This window comes from Hyperoodon ampullatus, assembly GCF_949752795.1.
Source record: "Hyperoodon ampullatus genome assembly, chromosome: 19".
Taxonomy (NCBI): domain Eukaryota; kingdom Metazoa; phylum Chordata; class Mammalia; order Artiodactyla; family Ziphiidae; genus Hyperoodon; species Hyperoodon ampullatus.
Window position 1 is genome coordinate 8,901,041 of NC_136932.1, and position 22,640 is coordinate 8,923,680.

A 22,640-nucleotide genomic window follows, 5' to 3' on the forward strand; every position below is an offset into this window, starting at 1 on the left:
CCTCGGTCCCGGTCAGCGTGGCTCCTCTGACGGAGGGTGCAGGCACCGCCCCTCCCACTTGTCCAGATGTCACACCTCCCCTTGCGGGCCAGGGGCCGGGTGGTTCTGTGGAGACACCGGGGGTGCTTTTAATGCTGCAGGCCGGCAGGTCCCACTGAACCAGAATGGTTCCCAGGAAGGGCCTGAGAAACCGCATCTAGACTTCCTGTGTGTCGTGTGTGTCCCCCGCCCTTCTCTTCCTCTGGACCTTTTCATCCATTCCGCCCCCGCCCCACGGCTGGTGCCTCCGAGCCCCTTCCCAGGGAACCTGGACCCTGAGCGGCACCCTGAGAGGACACAGGGTCTGCCCCTGGGATCATCCGTGAGGCCTTTTCCCAGTCCTCCTAGACCCCCAGCTTGTCTCTCTCCCCAGCCCCAGACCAGCTGACTCCAGCTCCTGAAAGCGGGCCTTCGTTCCCATCTTAGGTTTGGGCCGGGAGAACACAGCCCTGTGGGTGGTCTCCACCCAGGGGTCTCCAGAATTAGGAGCTGTTTCTTCTTTGCCCCCAGCTCCCATAATCAGTTCCTGTCAGCTTTTTTGCCTTAAGGACTCTCGCCCTTTGAAGGCCATCTTCCCAGCCTTCGGGCTCTTCTCCGAGCAGTAAACCCTTCCTCTGCTGCACCAAGCCAGAGACGAGAAGCAGGGTGGGGGGCTCAGCCGGGGCACCCGTGTTCACCTGACAGGAGCCCCAGCCCAGGCCCTGCGGGGACCGGACAACTCTCAGTTGCCCTCCATACCCCAACACTGGACCTGGCCTCACCGTGCCCCCAACCGTGGGGCCGCAGTTTGGCCGCCTGCCTCTCCTGACAGCCGTGAGTGCTGTGTACCAAGGCCGCCCAGCCCATTCCTTCATGGTTCCTGGACGGGGGGGCATCTGGGCCCCTTCAGAGTCTGATTGTCTTCTTTCGGACACACTAATTGATCAGAACCAAATGCTCCTCTTGGTGTAAACCGAGAGCAGGGCGAGGCTGTCACTTCCTGCATCAGGTCACGGTAGGAAGGCGGAGACAGCCCGGCCCTGGGTTCTGTGGGAGCAGCTTCCTGCCCCAGCCCAGCCCAGCCCCTGCCCCAGGCCACCCTCCGGGAACTGCCATCAAGCTCAGCCCTCGTTCAGTGTTGGTGCTGTTGCTTGAGGGAACCCCAGATGCCAGGGCTCCACATTTAATCCCAGAAAGTCACCTTTCTGACAGGTTTCCTCTGGATTCTGCCTTCTGGTGTCTGGGCACGCTCTCCCAGCATCTCTAGGGGGGCCTGGGGCGGCCCGCTGCTTTCCAGGCCTTTGTCTAGAAGGCTCGTTGGCTGGTGGAAGGAGAGTTCCAGGTCTCTGGGATTCGTTTACTGAGCAGACAGGGGCCTCGAACCCAGCTGAGCCTGGAACGGGCGACTCTGGAGTCCGTCAGAGGCCTGTCCCCGCCCCTTTGAGGGCCATAACGACCCTGCTCTGGCAGAAGCCCACCTACCTGCCCCCTCCCCATCCAAGGCCCCTGGTGTACGTGCTGTGGGGGTGGCTTTGTGAACTGCTGTCCTCACAGTCTTGTGATGCTGGCAGCAGCTTTGAGCCAAGAGGAAGGGTCAGGGCTGTTTTGAGCTGCAGCAGCTCCTGCAGCACCCCGGCTATCTCAGGGAGCCCAGATGCAGCGAGAGGCCCAAGGGACGCTCCCTCTGCCGTCCCTCCTCACAGGCCTGTGGGTGTGGCCTCAGAGGTGCTCAGGGGGTGGCAATGGTAAACTTGCTTCTTTATTTGGTTCTGCTGTCCTCTCCAGGGCTCCTCTACGACAAGTTAAAAATCTCCTCCTAGGTTTCCCCAGGGCTGAGCCTCCCTCTCCCTGCTTGCTTTAACAAGGGAGCAGCGCTCAGGTTCCAGAGCTGGAGGGAGGAGCCCAGAAAGCCTGGAGGGGGAAGGAGGGCCTTAGGGGGTGGCTAACGCCTGGGGAGGGGGCAGGGGGGTGGCTGGGCTCCTTGTGGGAAGGAGGCTGGGACGGGGCAGAGAGTGGCCGAGGGCTTACGTGTCCTGCCCCCCAAGTCTCCCGGCAGCAACAGGCCTGGCTCTTCAGAAGCCACGACGACCAGGTGGGCTGAGCACCCGAGGAGCTGGGGGCATCTCACAGCCCGGGGAAAAGATCAACTGCCTGTTCTTCAGAAGGGGCCGAGGCGGCCCTCAGCACCCGGTTGGGAACAGAGCCTGGCGGGCAGGCTAAGTGGGAGGCTGGAGGGCTGGCCCTCCGTCACCCCTCCACTCCAGAGGAGGAGAGGGCCTCCGCTGAGGGACGCAGACTGGCACCTGCAGAACCCAGGGTGGCTCAGCTGTGCCGTCAGGAGCGCTGGATGCAGATGTGGACAAAGAGGGTGGCTGGTGACAGTGAGGCCCCGTCCTTGGAAAGCAGGTGGATGTGGCGGTATCCTGCCGGGAGGGTAGCCCAGTGTCAGCTTCTCTGCCCACCGCCCCGCAGGGCCAGGCTCTCGGAGGGAGTGGGCAGCCCGGGTGAACAGGGTCTTGGAGGCCCGGCCTCCCTTCTCTTCCCACCCCCGTCAACCCCACCAACCTTGCTTCAGGCTGCTGAGAGGCAGTGTAAACTGGCCCACGAAGTCATTGGGGGACGTGGCGTCATAATCTTCTACCACGAACCGGACCAGCACCAGCTCCGGAGCCCGCAGCTGGAACTGCAGGGTCTGCCCCCAGCGGGGGTTGAAGCCTAGGGCGCAGGCCTGTCCGTCAAGAGCCCGCCTGCACCTGCCCCGCTCCCCGCTGTCTGCCCCCAGCTCGCCCCAGCAGGGCCCCCACCATTGTTGAGCACGTAGTTGGTCTCCTTGCAGGCACAGTCGGCGGGCACCCCGTGGATCTCAATGCGCACCAGCGGGTCCACGATGGAGTTTGGCTTCTCGGCGTTCAGCTTGGGCAGCTGCTGCGCGGTCAGCACCTGCGCGGGAGCGAGAGGAGCTGCAGCCTGGCCCAAGGCGCTCACACCGGCCCTCCCGCTCAGGACCTGGAGGCGGACCGCCCTCCCCGCGAGCTGTCCCCAGGCCTCTGCTATCCTCAGGCTGGCACCCCGCAGACAGGGACCCCAGGCAGGGTGTGGTCCAGGCTGCTGACCTGGATGGTGAACGTCGTTCTGGGGGGTCCGGGACACTCAGGGTCAAAGGTTGTGTCAGGCTGCCGCAGACAGGCAGGTTTCAGGACATAGCCGCACTGCCCGTTGATAAGGAAGCGCCCGGCGTTGAGGTCCATCTCATAACCTGGCGTCTGGAAGTTCAGGGCCACTGTGGACACAGCGGGGGCAGGGCAGGGGCTCTTAGTGGCCCTCTATTCACTGCTCAGTTTCAGGAGTCTCACTGCCCTCCCCGTCAGACACACCTCATGGGGCGAGGACTCAGCTCTCTCTAGAGAGGGCCCAGGGTCCCCCTGCCTGGGTAGTGCTATCCCACCCCTACCATGGCTGGGGGGTTTCATGGCAGCCAGGGGACCCAGCCTCCACGGCGGGAGCTGGAGGGTGGGGCTGGGCCTGGGGCCGGGCCAGAGGCAGGATCCAAGGAAGCCCCGTGTTTCCCTGCCTGCCCCCAAGGGGACCAGGCTCCTCTCCTTTGGCGCTGCTCGGCGTCCCTCCAGAGCACACGCTCGTCAGCGTTGACTTAGTGGGGAGGACTGCCGGGCTGTGTGTGTGTGTGTGTGTGTGTGTGTGTGAGGGGCACGTGGGAGCGGAGGTTTTTCATTTCCACCTTCATAAAAAGTTTTGAGATTGTGCACTGGCTCGTTTACACAAACGAGCCTGCTTTGCGTTTCCCCACCTTCCTTGTTGATCAGTCTTTTAATAACTGGCATCCACAGGACTCATTTCTCCACCTTCTGGAAAGCTGTGCGGCCTCATCACCGCTGGGGCCGCCGTGGCCCCCTGCCCAGCCCCCCTCCCCGGTGCTCTCCCACTCACCCAGCTGACAGCCGGAGTTCCACATCTCCTGGGGGTTGTAGTTGGCCGAGTTCATCCGCAGCCCCAGTGGGTAGACACGGGTCAGTTGGCAGGCATTGTGCCTGATGAAGCTGTTCCCTGAGGGAGAGTTGGGGCAGGACTGTGACAGCCCCTGGGCTGTGGCTCACCGGGTGCCAGGGCCTGTCCCCTCCCCTCCTCCACCTCCAGAGACAAGCTGGGAACAGAGGCTGAACTCCGTCCCCAGCTCCCCCGCCCCGGCTCCTTGTTCTCTCTGATGAGGGGACGGGGGTCCTCACAAGGAGGCTGCTGAAGTCCAGAGAGGGGCAGGGACCCCACCCCTCCCTCCGCCTGGCACTGCCTCCCACCCCAAGTCCCCACGTTCCGGACTCGGTGGGTGGAGCACTTGGCCCCAGGCTGGCATCCCCTGTCTTTCATGGCTCATCGCACAAGCACTCCTCCAGCCACGCCTCCTGTACCTCGAGCCTCCAGGCCTTGGGACAACCTGCTCCTCCTGTCTGGAAGTCCCCTCCCCCTCTTCACCTGGCTGCTTCCTCCTCATCCTTCGGTCAGCTGTCTTCTCAGCCATCACCTGCTCGGGAACCCTTCTCTGATCTCACCCCCTCCTGCTGGGCTTCCCCAGCCTCCGTCATGCCTGTCATGCCCGACTGATCACCCGGCACCGTAATGATCCATCTATGTCTGGCCCCACCGCTAGGCTGTGAGCTGGTGAAGGCAGACAGCAGCGTCCCTCTTCCCTGTGCCCTTTTCCCTCTATGTACGCCTGGCCAGGTGCTGGGCATGTGCTGGGCACTCATTCCCTGAGCCCCTCTTTTCACTGCCCCCGAAGCCCTTTCACACTCCTTTCCAGATCAACTTCAGCATCTACCACCCACCAGGAGCCTGCAGGTCCCCCAGAGGCCCGACGTCCTGGCTCCTACCTGCCTCTCGGATGAGCTTCTTGGCCTTGCGTTCGCTGAGGGAGCTGACCTGGTAGGGCTGGGACGGGGCTGGGGCAGGGCGCAGGGTCCGCAGGCGGCTGGCACAGCAGTACACGGCCAGGGCCGACAGCTCCGGGGAGATCTGCTTGGCCTGGGAGACGAGCCTCAGCGGGGGTCTGCCCACTCCAGACCCCTGGTCCTCCCACCTTCCTTCCCTCTGCCACCTGCCCCCAAGCTCCACAGTGGCATCAAGCCCCTGCCCAGCCCGGGCTGGCCCAGCCAGGCCCACTCACCCGCCGCCTCTGCTCTGCGGTCCCCGCCTCCTCTTCCTCGTCCTCGTCCTCGTTGTCCTCCTCCCGGTCTGACAGAATTCGACCGTCCTCGTTCCGAGCCGCTGGCAGCTTCTTCCCTTTCACCAGGACCCGGCCTTTCAGCTGCTGTAGAGACCAACACGGAAAAATTAAGCCCTTTTGCCCCTATGTCGGCCGGTCAGTCTATCATTCAGCCACCACTGTGTGAGGGGCTGGCCCAGGGTGTCAAGCAGCGAAGGAGACACAGATGAGTGATGTTTCTAATAGGAAGAAACCTATTAGGGAAACAGCCCTATCCACAGGGGACTGGCTAATGGGGCTCCTCTAAGCATCAGCATACTACACAGCAGCCAATAAAATGAATGAGGCAGCTCGGGGTTGAAAGAGAAGGTGCTCTCTTCAAAAAAGATCTCATGTGAAAGCAGCGCATGTAGAATATGTGTTCACATGATCTTCTTCATGCACCATTTGAAAGAGAAGATAGCTAGGTACATAGCTATATATATGCGTGGGAAAGTTCTGGAAGGATACACAAGACACTGTTGAAGACGATTACTTCTTCAGAAATAGGACGGGGGGAGCCTGAGTGGAGGAAAATCCATTTTTCATTGTGTATGCTTTTCTGCGGCTCCATTTTTTCTTTTACCATATGTATGTTATTTTCATACTGACAAAAAAATCAAATCACACACAAAGGTGAATCTACATTCCTTGCATAATTGGGGATTGGGAGTAGGAGGAGAGTTTTCTCCAAGAGCCCAAAAAGGATAAATGTCCTGAAGGAGCAGATGAAATGCTCTGGGGGCTGGGAGGAAAGGAGGAAGGACCACTTCCGGCCAGAGAGCTGAGGGGGTCGTTAAGGCCACAGGAAGAGGCCCTCCACGCTGAGCTAGAGCTCTAAGCAGGTGGCGCTTGGCAAGCACAGATGGCTCGGAAGGGAGCTTCAGGTGGAGGAGACAGTGTCAACCAAGGCCTTTGAGATGGGAATGGCCGAGCCTGCAGGGACTCCGTGGGCAGGAGGCAGGGCGGGGAGGTCAGGGCCAGGTCGTCGAGGGCCTTCGATGCCAGGTGGCAGGGTGGGGTGTGTCTAGTCAAAATGGAAGGCGGACGAGTGACAAGACCACAGGGTGGCAGATGTCAGATGAACGGAGAAGCGGAGGAAGGTTAAGAAAGAGGGGAGGGGGCCTGAACAAGGGAGGTGGGTGGTGGACCTTGGAGCCAGGCCCTCCCCCCACCCAGGCTGGGGGTCCGGGAGCATCACCTCTGGGGACGGCAGCTCTTCAGGGTTCTGGGAGTCCAGCAGCTGCGTCACCAGCATGTCCCCTAGGATGGTGTGGAGGTGACGGGCCATGGCAGCCTGCTGCTCCAGCCCACAGTGGTTCTCGAGGGACAGGATGACGGGGTATGGAGACAGCTGTGGGAGGGAGGGACAGCAGCTCCGTCACTCACCCCTCCCCCACCAGGAGCCCTGCTGTGCCCGGCCCCCCGGCCCTTTCAGGCCAGGCAGGCAAAGGCAGGGCTCTGGAGAACCCACTCTGGGGGAGACTGAGTGCGTGGATGTGGGACACACTAGGGTCAGTGTGTACGTGGAGGGCAGATGTGGGGCCTCGGGGAAGGGGTGGACTGTCTGGGGAGCTGAGGGTGGCTGCAGGAATGTTTTTCTTTTATAAATGCTCTTTATCTGTTAATGACACTGACCATGTCGTTTAGGTTGCATACTTTTGGTCCCAGCCCATCATTTGCTGATGGTAAGGTTTGTATAGCTCGACAGAAGTTGCACTTTTATGTAGGTGCAACACTGAGCCTCTCTTTCACGATTTTCTCTTTGTGAGTCATGATTAAAATGTCCTTCCCTACCCACAAGGTTTTCTTCTGGAAATTTTATGATTTTAATACATTTACTAAATATAAGCGTGGGAGAAGGGAGCCTCTCACCCAGCTTTATTCTACCCCATTGGGCAGTTGTCCCAGCAGCACTTGGTGAAAGTGAGTCTCTGGGCAGGGGTTTCTTTTGTTTTGGGGTTTTTTTGGCCGCACCGCACGCGGCATGCAGGATCTTAGTTCCCTGACCAGGGATCGAACCCGTGCCCCCTGCAGTGGAAGCACAGAGTCTTAACCACTGGACCACCAGGGAAGTCCCAGGGGTTTCTTCTGGAAGGACTGAGACCAGCTGATGTCATGGGCAAGGCTCTGGGGCTGGGCGTGGAGGTCCCAGGGCTCACCGTGAAGGCGTGGTCACGCACTGCCTGGATCACATCTCGGAAGAGGATCTTGGAGGTGAGGGTGTGGCCATGGTAGATGACCGGCTCCCCTCCTGGCCCCTCCCAGCAGTCAAGCTCCACACAGCGGCATCCCTGGGCAAAGGCTCTGCGGACAGATGGATGGATGGGCAAGGTGTCATGTGGGTGGCACAGAGCAGGGCAATGGACAGGCCCCCAGGTAGGCCCCAGGAAGCCCATGGCGGGAGCTGAGCCCCATGTCCATCCCCAAACTGGCTCCCAGACACGTTCACTCCCACCATCCCACTATGGTACCTAACATAGGCCTCGGTGCTGCTGGGCCCACCGATCTGTGAGTCGGTCAGGTAGGTATTATGGGAGGAGGAGATGAAGTAGTGGGCCAGGGGCTGGTTCATGTCCTGGAACACACACGTGTGGGCCGGGTTCAGGGCAGCCCCCTCAGGCGACAACAGGTACATCATGAAGCCATCCAGGGTCATCAGCTCGTGCTGCTTGGCTGAAGGAATGGGCAGAAGAGAGCATCACGGGGGACCCCTTTGGCCCTAAAATGCCCCAAAGCTCACTCAACTTAGTAATAGTGAGCACCTGTCTACTGACTGGACTCTACGTAAGTCATGCCCTTTTTTGGGGGGGGCCACGCCTCGCAGCCTGTGGGATCTGTTTCCCGACCAGGGATTGAACCCGGGCCACGGCAGTGAAAGGCTGGAACCCTAACCACTAGGCCACCAGGGGGCTCCCAAGTTATGCCATTTAACTTCAACCCAACCCTGTGAGGACAGTACATTACTATGCCATTTTACAGATGTGGCAGCTGAGTCTCAGAGAGGCAAGGTAACCTGCCCAAGACGGTGCCCACAGCCTGCAATAGCAGAGCCCACTTAGCTGGGAACCCGGACCTGTCAGATGCCGAGCCCTGGGCCGTGTTGGCCCCAGCCCCATCTGTCAGACCCCTCACCTGTCTCGTTGAGCTCATAGGTGTGGATGAGCTGCTGGGCGTGGGCCAGCGTGGCGCCACCCTCACCCTGGTCTTCCAGGAACTCCAGCAGCTCGGGGGTGCTCAACACCCGGTCCTCGCCCGAGTACCGATGGAAGATCTCCTCCAGCTCGGGGCGTTTCAGCAGCCGTCGCAGAAACTCCTCGATCTCAGTCCCCTCCAGCCACTCATTGTTGGAGCGGTCACACTCCTGGAGAGCAGGAGGGAGAGATTCAGAGGAGGAGGACACCCTGGGAGAGCTGGCCTGCGCCGACACACCCGTCATCCACCATGTCTGGGAAGGAGGCATTGTCCGCAGTTTCACAGGTGGAGAAACTGAAAGCTAGCCAGGCTCCGGGTCTCACTCAGACCCACACAGCTGCTAAGTCGCAGGGCTGGGATTCTAAGAAAGGACTCTTGGGTTCATTGCCTGTTCCTCTGCCCCATGACCTACCTACTCCAAGAATCAAGATGTGGGAGGAAAAACTGTGAGCCCTGGGCAGGGCTGAGCCCCGGTGCCAGAATCCCCCCTCCCGTGTGTATACGCTCCCTTCTCAGCCTCACACGTTCACACCCGGGGGCAATAGGCGACACATAACAGAATTCACGTGCCGCTATCGGCCCAGGTGCACTGGTGCCGTGGCCCTCCTGTCTTTTGGGGTCACAGTCAACATCCACACAGGTGTCTCCATGTGATCCAACTGGGCCACGGATGCAGAGCCCACCTCCGTGGGCCCCTGTCTGTGCTCCCACACGTGGGGTGTACATGGTCACGTGTGGAGGTGCCACACATGCCACAGTGTAGGGGGCTGCGCTCCTGTGTGTACCCGTGAGCCTGAGGTCCTCCCTACCTGGGCTCTGCCTGAGGGTGAGGAAAGGAGCTCTGGGCCAGCACTCCCATCCTGGCCCAGTGGCTTCACTGGGTTGAAAGTGTACCTAGGCCCAGATGTGGCCTTCCTGCTGAGAGAGGCCACTCTCCACAAAAGCTGGCGGGGGGGGGGGGGGAAGGGGGGAGGGAACTGATGACTCAGATGGCTGGGGGAAGGCAGAGAGCAGAGGTCAGAATGGTGGCAGATGCCCACCTTGAAGAGGTGGTAGGCGTACATGTCGTTCATGTCCACGTTGACCATGCGGAGCAGGTTCTTGATCTCCTTGAAGCTCATCTTACTGTCCTGGTTGGAGTCCGCTCGATGCAGATAGAAGTGGATCCAGGTGTGGGTGCTCAGGAAATACTAGAGACAGGCTGGGCCCAGCCCCCTGCTGACAGGTAACTGACAGGTATGGCATACCCCCACCCCCGCCCTGGGGGCTCCCGGGTTTGGGGGCTGTGCTTTCCCCTCAGCCTGTGGACCCCCTGAGTGCCCCGGCCGCACGTCCTCCACGGGACCGGGCTCCCCAGGGACAGAATGCCCCGTCACCACCCTCAGTTCTGAAGACAAGGGGCTCTATCTCAAACCTCGGGTCCCTAAGGGCGGAGCCACGCCTCCCCTGGGCCCGAGGGTCCTCCCGGCACACGGCCGGCCCCCCTCCCCGCGCGGTCCGCTGCCCTCCCCGGGAGGATATTGGTCGAGGCGCTCGCGCTGGCTCATGGCATCGAGGCGCGCGCGCAGCTTGGCCAGACCGCGCACCCAGCGCTGAGCCTCCTCGGCCGTGGGCGCCGCCAGGTCCAAGTTCTTGCGACGCCCCTTGAAGGCGATGGTTAGGCAGCGCGCCGGCTCGAAGGCGCCCCCGAAGCGCCGCAGGCCCTCGGACTGGTGGCCCTCGCGGACGGCCTCGATGTGCTGCACGAAGACTGAGGAGAGGGACGGGACGCGCGCGGCCGAGTCAGGGTGGCGGGGCCGGGCCTCCACTGTCCCCAGCCTGCCCACGCCTGCCCGGGCCCCGGCTCACAGATGTGCTGCGAAGGCGCGCGCGGGATGCGCCGCTGGAACCACACGCTTAGGCCGTCCTCCTGCAGCCGGTACAGCCGCTCCTTTTGCCACGTCCGCGAGCGGATCTTGCAGAGCCGGGAGCCCCGCAGCATGGCGCGCACGTCCTCGTCCTCCGTCAGGCCTGCGGGGGCGGGAGGCGATGAGCATCCTGGCCCCGCCCCGCTTGCAGGTTCCCTCCACCCTCCTCCCATCAGGGAGGTGCGGCCTTCTTCCCCAAGCCTCTGCAAACTCTCCCAGGCGGCTCTTCCTCCCCCTGTAACAGGCCCCAGTACTGGCTTTGGCTATAGGCTTTTTGGCCCCAAGGCCTGTGCTTGGTGTGTCCCACCCAGGCCCCCCTGGGAGGGGTGCCAGTAACAGGCCTGCCCTCCCCGCTGTCAAGCAGCCTCCTCTGGAGGCCGTCAGAGCAGAGCTCAAGGCAGCGCCTGGGCCTCAGGCCTCGCTAAGGGTCACTCTTTCTGCCACTCCCCTCCATCAGGGCCTCCAGCCTTCAAGCCTAGAAGCTGCCATCAACAGCCTTTTCCCTTGACACGAAAACCTGACCATCAAGAGGGTAGTCTCACTATCTAACCTAAATCTTTCTTGCTGCAACCCAAGCTCCTCACCTCTGCTTTCCCGAAGACAAGGGAGGACAGCAGAGGGCACTCTGGCTCCAGGGTCTCAGACCAAGCATGCCAGGCCCAGTCCTGCCTTGGCCAGCCCGGGGCTGATCTCCAGATGCCCTGGTGGGGCCCAGCTGAAAGCACGATCTCCTGTGACACTTGGTATCCCCCTTGCCTAGCCACTGTCACAACCCCGTGTAACCCCTGAGCCCACATGTGCTCTCCGGTCACAGCGTCCATCCTTCTTAATGAGACAAAATGCTTACAAAGTACCTACTACGGGGGCTTCCCTGGTGGCGCAGTGGTTGAGAGTCCGCCTGCCGATGCAGGGGACGCGGGTTCGTGCCGCGGTCCGGGAAGATCCCACGTGCCGCGGAGCGGCTGGGCCCGTGAGCCGTGGCCGCTGAGCCTGCGCGTCCGGAGCCTGTGCTCCGCAACGGGAGAGGCCACAGCAGTGAGAGGCCCACGTACCGCAAAAAAAAAAAAAAAAAAAAAAAAAAGTACCTACTGCATGCCAGACCCCACTCAGGTATTAACACACGAGAAAACAAGTGCAGAGATGCTTCAGCAACTTGCCAGAATTCCATGGCTGGGGAGTGGCAGAAGCAGCCTTCAGGCCCTGGAGGTCAGGCCCCAGCACCTTCGCCCTCGGCCCCTACACTGACCTCTCTGCTCCTCCTATCCTCCTCCCTCCCCAGCTCCCTGCAACCACCCTGGGCTTGAGGACCTAGGACAGAGCAGGGTCCGAGGAGTCAAATACCAGCTCTGTCACTTCCCAGTTACACGGCCCTGGTGGCACTACCCTGTGACTGCTCTAAGCCTCATGTTCCCCATTCATAAAATGGAGACCACAGTAGTAGCTGCTGCAAAATCCAAACTTCAGTCAAGATGCTGCCCATCCTGGTAGGGCCACACCCTGCTCAGATCTTCCTCAGCAGGGGGTCAAAACCAAAGGTTTATGAGCCAGGGGATAATAGAACGTGTGGAAACCAGACGAACTGTAGGGTCCACACCCTTTGGAAGGACGGAGGCAGCCAGGAGTGGATGAAGGCCCAGAGTTCCCAGAGAACCGGATCTGGATTTATATGTGACGCCTCCAGATTTGTCAATGTTGGCAATTAAATCAAATTGAAACAAAAAACCCCAAAACACCACTGTGTGGGCCAAAGGAAACAAGACAGTGGGCCTCTCTTCCTCCCTTTACTTTAACAAGCTCCCAATACTGGGTTTGGCTTTAGGCTTTGTGGCCCCCAAGGACCCTGCTTGCCCAGCTGCGAACACTGACCTGAGGAATCAAGTCTAAATTCCTGGGGCTTCCTCTCACTCTCTCTAGGAGCCTTTGTAGGATCCTTCTCCCGTCTCTTCCTCACACTGGGGTCCTTCAAGGACCACCTCCTCCAGGAAGTCTTTCCTGATTTGTCCTCAAATAGGAGTTCTCCTTCCCTGACCCCCAGCAACACTTTTTACTTTAATTAAATCACCCCACCTAAACTGTAATTTCAGTGGAACTTAATAAGCCCAAGCACTCGGATATCCTCACCTCAGTGCTTGTCCCAGAGCCAGGCTTGCAGCCAGTGTTTTCTGAAAGGGGAGGCAGATGGACAGACAGCTGGGGACTAAGTGCATTCTAGCCCCAGCCCTGAGCCATCTGTCCAGATGTCAGGGCAGCAGCCTTGTGGGTCAGGGCTTTTCAACTCCGGCTGTGCATCAGAATCACCTGGTGGAGGTTGCAAAACCCATGACCCAGAGATTCTCGTCCAGCAGGTACAGGTTGGGGGTTGGACATCTGTATGTTTAAAAAGCTACCTTATGACTTTGAGAGTGACTATGATGGAGAATCATGGACTCAGGGGCAGGAGGAGAAACCTGCCATCCTTAAGAGGCTGTGGTCCCCCTTGGGCCAATTTGTGACCTTAATGGCTCCAAGGGGTCTCTCAGGGTTTAGACTGTGGCCTTCTGGAAGGGTCAATGCCCACTCAGTGCCACCTAACCAGGAAGGGGAGGTGGAACCCTCCTTCTTCCAGGTAAAGAGCTGGAACTTGGCATGTGCCAGGCCAAGAGACTCACCAGACCCTCAGGCCCCTATCCCCACAGGTTCCCCACATCCAGGCAACCTCCGCATTCTCTCATCCTGAGGAACAACAGAGTGGGGGGCAGGGCATTCAGGGGCACCTGCAGCGCCACCAGGGCTGAGCCCGCCCCTCCACCACCCCCTCAGCTACGGGAAAGGGGACTCCTCATCCCCATGACAACCAGGCTCCGCAGCTGCAGCCACCTCCCCTGACTGGGCCAGCCCTGTGATGCCAAGGCCTGAGGTGGGGGGGCAGGTGGGGAGGAGGGGGGCTGGTGCATGACTAAGGCTGGAAATGGAGGTGAGTCACGGAGGGCCTCTTTTGTCCAGAGCCTGCTGCAAACAGGACATGGAGAAAGGCAGCCTGAGCTCCCGACCAGCCCCCCACTGGGACAGGTTCCCACGCTGAGGAGGCCCCTACTCCTGGCCCTCACCCCCAGCTCCCCAGGAGCCTGCTGGGGGAAGGGGTGACATTCCATTCTGCTCACCCAACCAGCACAGGCCCCCGGATCACACTGCCCCTTGGACCACACTGTCCTCCAACCACACTGCCAGAGGCAAAGCCACACAGAATGAGGGTGAAGTGCCAGGCTGGGCCAGGTGCTGAGTCCCTGGGTGGGTGCCTCTATTTCTCCATTGCTTGAGCTTCTGAACCCTGGGGTAGTGAGGGGGCTGAGCTGTCAGCTGGGAGAGGCAGGACCAAGGGAGGTAAGGGCGTGAGGTCAGGAGGCAGGCCCAGGCCCTGGGCAGTGATGCTGAGAGCGGCCTGGCCCTCTGCCTAGCCACCCAGTAAACATGTATCGGTCCCACCAGATCCAAACTCACAGATGTTTCCTCGACCTCATTCCTACCTGCTTGGAGCTGGAGGGCAAGCTGCCTGCCTCCCGTGGTTTCCGTGGATTCTCTATCTATCCATCTCTGCCTTGAACCTGGAGCTGGGCTGGGCCAGCACCATGGCCACCTCAACCGAGCAGGTGGGGGAACAATCACGAAATAACAGTAGTAAAAATGAGGACAAACAGTCCCAAAAGGTGGAAACCACCCAAGCGTCCATCAACAAATGAATGAATAAGCAAAATGGAGTCTATGCATACAGTGGGATATTATCCAGCCATAGAGAGGAGTGAAATCTGATCTCTGCTACAACATGGATGAACCTTGAAAACATTATGCTAAGGGAAATAAGCCAGACCCAAAAGGACAAATGATGTACGATTCCATTTACATGAGGTACCTAGAACAGTCAAATTCATAGGAACAGATTTTATATCGCTTATACCTCAATTTAAAAAAATTCAGCGACAGAAAGTAAATTAGAGGTTACCAGGGGCTGGGGAAAGGGAAGAATGGTGAATTATGTCCTGATGGTTACAGAGTTTCTGTTTAGGGTGATGGAAGAGTTTTAGAAATAGCACAATATTGTGAATGTAATTAATGCCACTGAATTACCCACTTCAGAATGGTGTATGGCCAATTTTATGATATATATATTTTACCACAAGTTTTAAAAATTAAGGGACTTCGCTGGCGGTTCAGTGGTTAAGACTCCATGCTTTCAATGCAGGGGGCACAGGTTCGATCCCTGGTGGAGGAACTAAGATCCTGCACGCCACACAGCACAGCCAAAAAAAAAATAATAATAATAATAATGTAACATGCCAGAAACCACTGTACACTTTATATGGCCGAATGGTATGGGATGTGAAGTAACTCTCAATAAAGCTGTTAAAGAGGCACAGAGCAGCTAACGAACTTGTCCAGGGTCACGGGGCAGCTGGAGAGCGTTGAGAGTTGGGGGGCCTCACCCAAAGGGCTCTGTGTCACTGAAGGAGCACAAGGGGCTCTCCGTCTGGGGCCCCCCCACAGGGGGCTCACAGTAAGTGACAACAAAGAAGGAAACCGAGGCAGTGCCCGGGAGGGAAGAGGGACCCGGGTATTCTGCTCCATCCCTGCTCCTCAGTCCCACAGCTTCCAGCTGGGCCCTTCTCCCGCCCAGACCAGCTCCCGTGTTATCAGCTGGGGCCCAGACACCTTCCCTGAGCCGCTTATCTCAGCCCCCAGAGAGGGGCCCGGAGGTGGTGAGGATCCGGCAGCCCCACGGTTTCCCAGTGACCACCTGCAGCCTGGGCGGTTTGGGCTGTGTGTGGTCTGGGGCCAAGGCTGCGGGCAGGAATCTGCCTCACTGGCAGAGCTGGAAGGGGCTGTGGGGAGGCCAAGTTTATCCCTGGCCCTTCAATCCCACCTTTCTCACGGATGGGCCACTGATGATCAGAGAGGACTAGCTGTGTATGCTGAAAACAGTGTGGGTGGCCCAAGGCAGGGGTGGATGCAGCGGCCGTGTAGGGGGTGGGCAGAGGCCAGAGTGGGCTGGTGGCAGGGGTGGGAGTGCTGCGTGGTCATGGGGCGCGTATGCAGAGAGCAGGGTGTGTAAGGAGTGAAGGTGTGTGTCGGGTGGTGTGTGCATATCAGGTGTGTGTGTGTGTGTGTGTGTGTGTATGGGGTTGGTGGGTGGGAGGTGGTCAGCTTGGCGTGGAAACTAAGGTGTGTGTGTGTGTGTGTGTGTGTGTGTGTGCCAGTGCACACTCAGGAGGTGCCCACGGGACTCCAGCAGGAATGTGAGACATGCAGGGAACAGCGACAGCCGACAGCTTCATGCCAACGGGGGGAGGGGAGGAAGAGCAGCTTTTCCCCAGTGACTGAGGCCATGAGGCTCTGGGAGGGGACAGGCAACAGCGAGGGGGTCTCAAACACCTTCCCACCGGAATCCTCAAGCCAGCAGGTAGCCCCAGCACCTCGGGTACCAAACGTGTCCCCCACGCCCTGCCTGGCTGCCACACCCAAGGCTGGAGCCTAGCGGAGCTCAGTGCCAGAATCCAGAACATTCCTTGAAGCATCAACAAAGTCAAGAAAGGCAGGCGGTGCTTCCCCTGCTCCGGGTGGACATAGTGCGATAAAGGTGGCAGCATTCTTCTCCGCAGGGCCAGACCAGGCGTGAAGCCTGTTTGGGGGCTGAGATCGTGGAGCGGGGCTCCTCAGAGCTGAGGAAGGAGGAGAGGTGACGGGGGCAAGGATGCAGGACAGAGCCAGCCCCCCCGCCCCAGCCCTGCCTGGCACACGCCGGCGTGACCAGGAGGGCTGCCCACCCCTCCCACCACCCAGGTCAGGCACCTACCCAGACCAGGGGCTGCTCTGAAGACCGTCCCACCTGCCAACCTCGCCCCTGGCAGCCCCACTCACCCTGCAGGAGATGCCCTGGGCAGGCCATCGGGAGAGCCCACTTTCTCTGCGGCACTTGGCGGCGTGTGCCGACCGGGGAGGGAAGGCAACAGATTCTGCCCAGTTAGTGCTTTGCTCACAGGGAGGATTAGGGGCAGGGTGGAGCATCGGGGCACAGGGACAGTCCCAGGCTCTGGGGAGATAGGGCTGCCAGACAAAATTCAGGATGCCCAGTTAAATGTGAATTTCAGATGAACAACAAATAACATTTTAGTATCAAATATTTACATAATTTGGGACATACTGATTTTTTTTTTGGCAGCCCTATGAGGACACCCCTGGCAGCTGGCAGAACCACTATGGGGGAGGGGCGTAGCAGGCCCCTCCCCACCAGGCTTAAATCACTCATTCATGCATTGTGTTAGGAGCTTGGACCCTGGCCCAGACTTCCTGGGTTCAGATAGATCCTCTCTTAGCTGCTTCCCAGCTTGGAATCCGGAGCAAGTTACTGAACCTCTCTGAACCTCAGTTTCCTCACTTGTAAAATGAGGCTAATGGTCCCACCTACCTCATAAGGTTGTGACATTAAATGAGCTAATAGGAGAAAAGTGCTCGCACAGTGTTATAAAGGTGTTAATTAGTATTCATTAATTCCAGCAATAAAGAGCCCTCATTGAGGGCTTCCCTGGTGGTGCAGTGGTTGAGAATCCGCCTGCCAATTCAGGGGACACGGGTTCAAGCCCTGGTCTGGGAGGATCCCACATGCCGCAGGGCAACTAAGCCGGTGCGCCACAACTACTGAGCCTGCGCGTCCGGAGCCTGTGCTCCACAACAAGAGAGGCCACGATAGTGAGAGGCCCGCGCACCGCGATGAAGAGTGGCCCCCGCTTGCCGCAACTAGAGAGAGCCCTCGCACAGAAACGAAGACCCAACATAGCCAAAAATAAATAAATAAATAAATAAATTTTAAAAAAAAAAAGAAAGAAAGAAACGCTGTTTCTTATTAAAAAGAGCCCTCGTCGAAAATGATGGCTTTGGTGGCAGACAGACGCTGCCTCAGCCACGCGGCCTTGGGCCGGTGACTTCACCCCCTCCACCTCAAGTTTCTCATCTGTGAGGACAGTGACAGCACCTTCCCCTGGGGTGGCCGAGGATTAAGTAGGATCTGGGCTACTGCGAGCTCAGCCCTGCCCCGGTGCTCACTGGGCTCCTCTTCGGGCTCTTCAGCTGTTCCCTGGCCTCCCTGGCACAGGCCAGGCCAGCAGCCCAGCCTGGGGGCGGGGGATGGAAGCAGAGTGGACCCCAGGCTCCACAAATGACTCCCACTCAACGCGGGGGCTGCTGTCCGTCCCCCCTCATCTCGGTTTCCCCCAGTATGGCCCCCCTTTCTTTTCCTCGGGCCCCTCTTCGCCTTTGACTCTGAGCCACTCCCTGCTCTAGTCTCTTGACCTGATCGGAAAGAAAATCTGTCCTCTGTTAGACTAAGGGGTGTGGCGAAGGCGGTGACAAGGCACAGCCCTGAGGGTCATTTCAGGAGAGGCAGCAGCTGCAGGGGTCATCGTGGAAGCTACCTGGCTAGACCTAGGACTTGGCTTTTACGGCCAGGGCAGTTGGGCCCCAGGACACCTGGGTTTCACCTCCACCCTGTTCCTGGACTCAGTGAGGCCTGGGGAAAGGGCATTTTCCACAGACTTGACATTCCTCTCTCGGAAGGCAGTCACTCAACAGGACGGTGCAGCAGTCAGGGCGGAGGGAGGGTGGCCCAGATGGCATTCTGACACCCACATAGTTCCCAAGAGTGTCACTGTCACAGGGTGCCGGGAGCTCCCGTTCAGCATTACTCAGCCAAAGGGTAGTGAGTCTTGGGCTCAGCTGTAATTATTTGTCTACAAGTGGCTCCTGGCACTAGACTGTTCATTCCCCTAGGGCAAGGTGCTGTGTTCTCCATCTCCGTAGCCCCAGCCCTGACACTGTGCCCTGGCATGCGGACGGGGCTTAGCAAAAGTGTATGGAATGAGGAGGCAGGCAGGTGTGCAGGAGTATCACCTCAGTCCTCCCATGGTACCCATAACCCCCGCAGGCAGCTGACCCCTGGGGCTGCTTCTCTGGCCCAACACCAGCCCTTGACTATCTCAGCGGCACCTCAACTCCCCATGGCCACCGACCCTCTCCCCAAACCACCACTGCCCCTTAGACCGCAGGATGATGACACTGCCACCTATTAGAGACACCTTCCAGATCCCACCAACTGCAAAGTCCAGCCCAGTGCATCTCTCTGTAGTTCTGGAATCCATCTCGGCTGTACCGGCCCACTTCTGAGCTCCCCGTCCCCTCCGCCCACACACAGCTTGCCCAGCTGACTCCTCAACCTCCCTCCTGTGGGTCTCCTTGTTTCACCGCTGCCTTCGTCCAACCCACCCCTACTCTACACAATTCCTGCCTCTCTCCTCCAGCCTGAGACCTTTCCCGGGCTCCTGTCACCCTCCAGAGAAAGTCCATAACCTTATAAGCAGGGGCCTTGAGGACCCAGCCTCCACCTGGCTCTCCCCTTTTGCCTCACTCTAGTCTCCCTCCAGCTCCAGGGTGCAGCCAGGGCTCGCCAGCATCTTGGTCCTTCCTTCATAGCCTTGTATCTTTGCTTCATTGTCTGACATCCTTGCTGATACTTCAGCTCTCTGAGGGCCAGGACTGTGTCTGCCTTGTTCGTTGCTGAATCCCCAGGGCAGAGCATACTATAGGCACTCAATAAATGTTTGCGGAATGCATGTGTGATTGATTAAGGGTAGGGCAGAGACCACGTCTTCTGTCTCCATAAGGAGAGTGCCAGGCACGGTGCTCAGAACACAGCACTCAATAAATTCAGGTCAGATGAATGAGAGGCGGTAGAAGTAAGAGCAGGGGGCGGGGCTTCCCTGGCGGCGTGGTGGTTGAGCATCCGCCTGCTGATGCCGGGGACACGGGTTCGAGCCCTGGTCCGGGAAAATCCCACATGCCGCGGACCCGTGCACTACAACTACTGAGCCTGCGCTCTAGAACCCACGAGCCACAACTACTGAGCCCACATGCCACAACTACTGAAGCCCCTGTGCCTACAGCCCACGCTCCGCAACAAGAGGAGCCACTGCAATGAGAAGCCCACGCGCCGCAACAAAGAGAAGCTCCCCTCGCCGCAGCTAGAGAAAGCCTGTGCACAGCAACGAAGACCCAATGCAGCCACAAATAAATAAATAAAATAAATTTAAAAATTTTTAAATCTTAAAAAAAATAATAATAATAACAAGGGGTGGAGGACAGTGGTAAAGAGAAGGTAAGACCGGCTCTCGGGACCCCTGATTTTTTTTTTTTTTTTTTTTTTTTTTGCGGTACGCGGGCCTCTCACTGTTGTGGCCTCTCTCGTTGCGGAGCACAGGCTCCGGACGCGCAGGCTCAGCGGCCATGGCTCACGGGCCCAGCCGCTCTGCGGCATGTGGGATCTTCCCGGACCGGGGCACGAACCCGTGTCCCCTGCATCGGCAGGCGGACTCCCAACCACTGCGCCACCAGGGAAGCCCCGGGACCTCTGATTTTTCCTCCAAGATTCACACAGGTCTTCGGGCAGCCCTGCCCTCTGTTCCCTCAGCCCCACCTCGTTAACTATTCTACCGACCACAGTTCTACACCACTTCAGTTTTACAGTATTTTACATTGTATAAAATACTCTCACACATAAACCCCCTCGTTCAAGCCCTCAACCCCCCAGTCAGTCCCACTTTGCCCTGGTTCTGCGAGGGGGCCAGGGGCACTGTGGGGTACATACCAACTTTTGCCCTCTATTAGCGGTGTGGTCATAGACAAATTCCTGACTTTCTCTGAGTCAGTTTCCTCATCTGCGAAATGGGGATTATACCACCTGCCTCTCAGGAAGGTGAAGAAGATTGAAGGGTACCACATCTGTAACCACCCAGTGCTGGCCAGTGTCTGGGAGATGCTTGATAAACCACAGTTACTTTCCTTTCCCCCACTGACTTCCCTCAAATCTGAGAAGGCAACTCTGGCTTTCTGACCCGAAGGTCGGGCGCCTCCTGGTGGGAAACAAAAGCCATCCTGGGGGCCTCGCTCGGACCCCAGGACCTCGGGTGACCCCAGGTGCGACCTCCCCTCCCCCGATGGAACGGTGCTGGCCTTCCATCCCTCGCCGGACTCCCCACAGCCCCACTGGGAAGCCCACCAACGGCTCGCCGGAACACCCCGACCCTCCCAGGCTGCGCCCCCGGGGCCCGTCCGCGCCCACCCCGAGCCGCCCCAGCCCCTCACTGACCCATCTTCTTCAGCGCCCGCAGCCCGGGCCTCTTGTTGCCGCCGTCCTGGGGTGCGGGCGGGGACGGGAGCGCGACGGGCGCTGCGACCTGGGCCGGCACCGGGGGCTCCTCGCGCCGCCGGTGGCGGCTCCTCCAGCGGCCGCACAGCATGGTCGCGGGGCCGGGGCCGGGCCCGAGGTCTGTGCGCGGTGTCGAGCGAAGAAACTTAGCGGCGCCGGGAGGGAGTCGGGAGGAGGAGGTGTCGGGAGGAGGGGAGGAGGGAGAGAGGGAGGGACGAGGGTTAGGGAAGGAGGGACCCAGAGGGAGAGGGCGGGGCCAAGGATGGCGTGGGGAGGTGCGAGGGGGCGGTGAAGGGGGCGGTGACCCCAGGCGGGGAACCGTGCCCTAGAGGAAATGTGGAGAGGGGGCCCGACCCGCGCCCCCGAGTCTCCGCGTTAGGCCCCTGCTCCTGAGTCCGCCTCCCCATTCTCCGAGCGGTCCTGGGACCCTATCGGAGTCCTGAGCCCCCAGCTGGGGGGAGGCATCGGAGGGAGCGAGGGCTGCCCTCTGGCACAGACACCCTCTCCTTTCCCCGGACCCTGACTCAGTGTGGACTCAGGACCCCTCTCCACCCTCCTCCTCCCCGTCCCGCCCGAGGGCCCAGAAGGAAGCCAGACAGGGGATAGGGTCCGCGGGCCGGATCGTTCTGGGCCTAGGGTCTGCGGGCCCGGAAAGTTTAGCCGGGCAGCAGGGCAGCCCGAACCGGAGGGGTGGGGCGTCGGGGGGAGTGGGAACTGACTGGAGGTGGGGAGGGAGGAAGGCTCTGGCCATGACGCCATAGGATTAACCCTCTCCTTGCCCGGCCAGTTGCCGTCCCCAAAGGGGTAGAAGACTCCAAGCTGACTGGTCTGGAGAGGATGGGGTGGCGCTAAGCCTGGAGACCCTGGCAGAATCTGTGGTTGGAGGCTTGGACAGGTTGGCACCCCCGCCGGGCCTTTGACCGTCCTGGGACGGCCACCGCACGCTGCGTAGATGTCCTTGGCATCAACTTGTGGGTGAGCGTCGAGTGCGGGTTCCGGTGACCGTGTCATGCGTACACTTACTACATAAGAAACCACCTGCGTATTTGTGCGCGAGGGGTGGGATATGTGCGTCTTCTGCAGCAAGTGCCCTGGGTCGGGGGCGGAGAGCTGGGTGCACACCGCCACTCGGCGGCGGCCGGGAGTGTGTCATCCCAAAGATAAAGCTTAGTTTCTCAGGACCTAGATTTGCTACCTACTGCTCTACAACATTTTCAGATATCCCGGACCCAGAGATTCCGCCCGTGCTCGCTGGCGTCTCCACACCTCTCTGGATATTCTTTCTAAATATTTAGTCTTCTCCTGTGTACTTTTGATCCTGCAATTCCTTCCTCCAGAAATGACCTTCCTCATTCTTCTCCTGGCTTACTCTTAAGGCTTCCAAAACTCAGCTCCAGTGTCCCTCCTTTAGAACCCCTGACCTCAGAACATGATTCCCCCTTTTATCCCCAGCGCCTGTTAAGTGTCTGGAGAGCTGAGTTGCGTGGCTCGAATCTGGGGGACCTGGGTTCAGCTGACTAGCGGGTTTCCACCAGAGGGGGCGCAAGAGACAGCGTCATTTCACGGTGTCCACCAGGGGGCGCTTCCGCCTGCCTCTGGCGCTCCAGGGTTGAGGAACCCACCCGCGGATTTGCCCCGCCTGATTGGGAGAGGCACCGCTAAACTATTTGCATAATGTCGAAAGGGCCGCGTTGAGTGGTCGAGGTGTAGAAGAAATCTGAAACGGGCTCTCTCATTGGCTTAAATTTTCCCCCTTGCTCCGCGTCCCCATCCGGGCCAGGCCCGACCGGGAGGTCAATCGGAAGCTTCCGGCTAGTGGCGAGCGGAAACCCAGGTGTCCGGGCAGTGGGCGCTGAGGGTGAGTGCCGGGCAGCTGAGCCGGGGTATGGGGAGCCGGGGTGGGAGGATGTTTGCCCCGCCCTGTCTCCTCTCGGCTTGCGGGTTCTCCTGTCTAGGAGTTGGAGATGTGCATCTAGAGAGGCACCGCGACCCTTGCCACCTGTCTCTCCACCCACACACCGAGGTCCTCTCCACCCATCCT

General features: G+C 59.4%; 1 protein-coding gene across 1 annotated transcript; it reads right to left on the minus strand.

Annotated features, from left to right (window-relative positions):
- Positions 1-1,815: 1,815 nt before the first annotated feature.
- PLCD3 (phospholipase C delta 3) lies at positions 1,816-20,690 on the minus strand (the record flags this gene model as incomplete). Its single annotated transcript, XM_079725116.1, has 15 exons — positions 1,816-2,441; positions 2,584-2,733; positions 2,823-2,958; positions 3,132-3,298; positions 3,964-4,080; positions 4,902-5,052; positions 5,195-5,338; positions 6,474-6,626; positions 7,435-7,579; positions 7,747-7,948; positions 8,408-8,636; positions 9,508-9,637; positions 9,989-10,217; positions 10,316-10,477; positions 20,540-20,690. The coding sequence occupies 15 exons, from the start codon at positions 20,688-20,690 to the stop codon at positions 2,353-2,355; spliced, it is 2,355 nt and encodes a 784-aa protein (XP_079581242.1). The 3' UTR covers positions 1,816-2,352.
- Between the last annotated feature and the right edge of the window lie 1,950 nt (positions 20,691-22,640).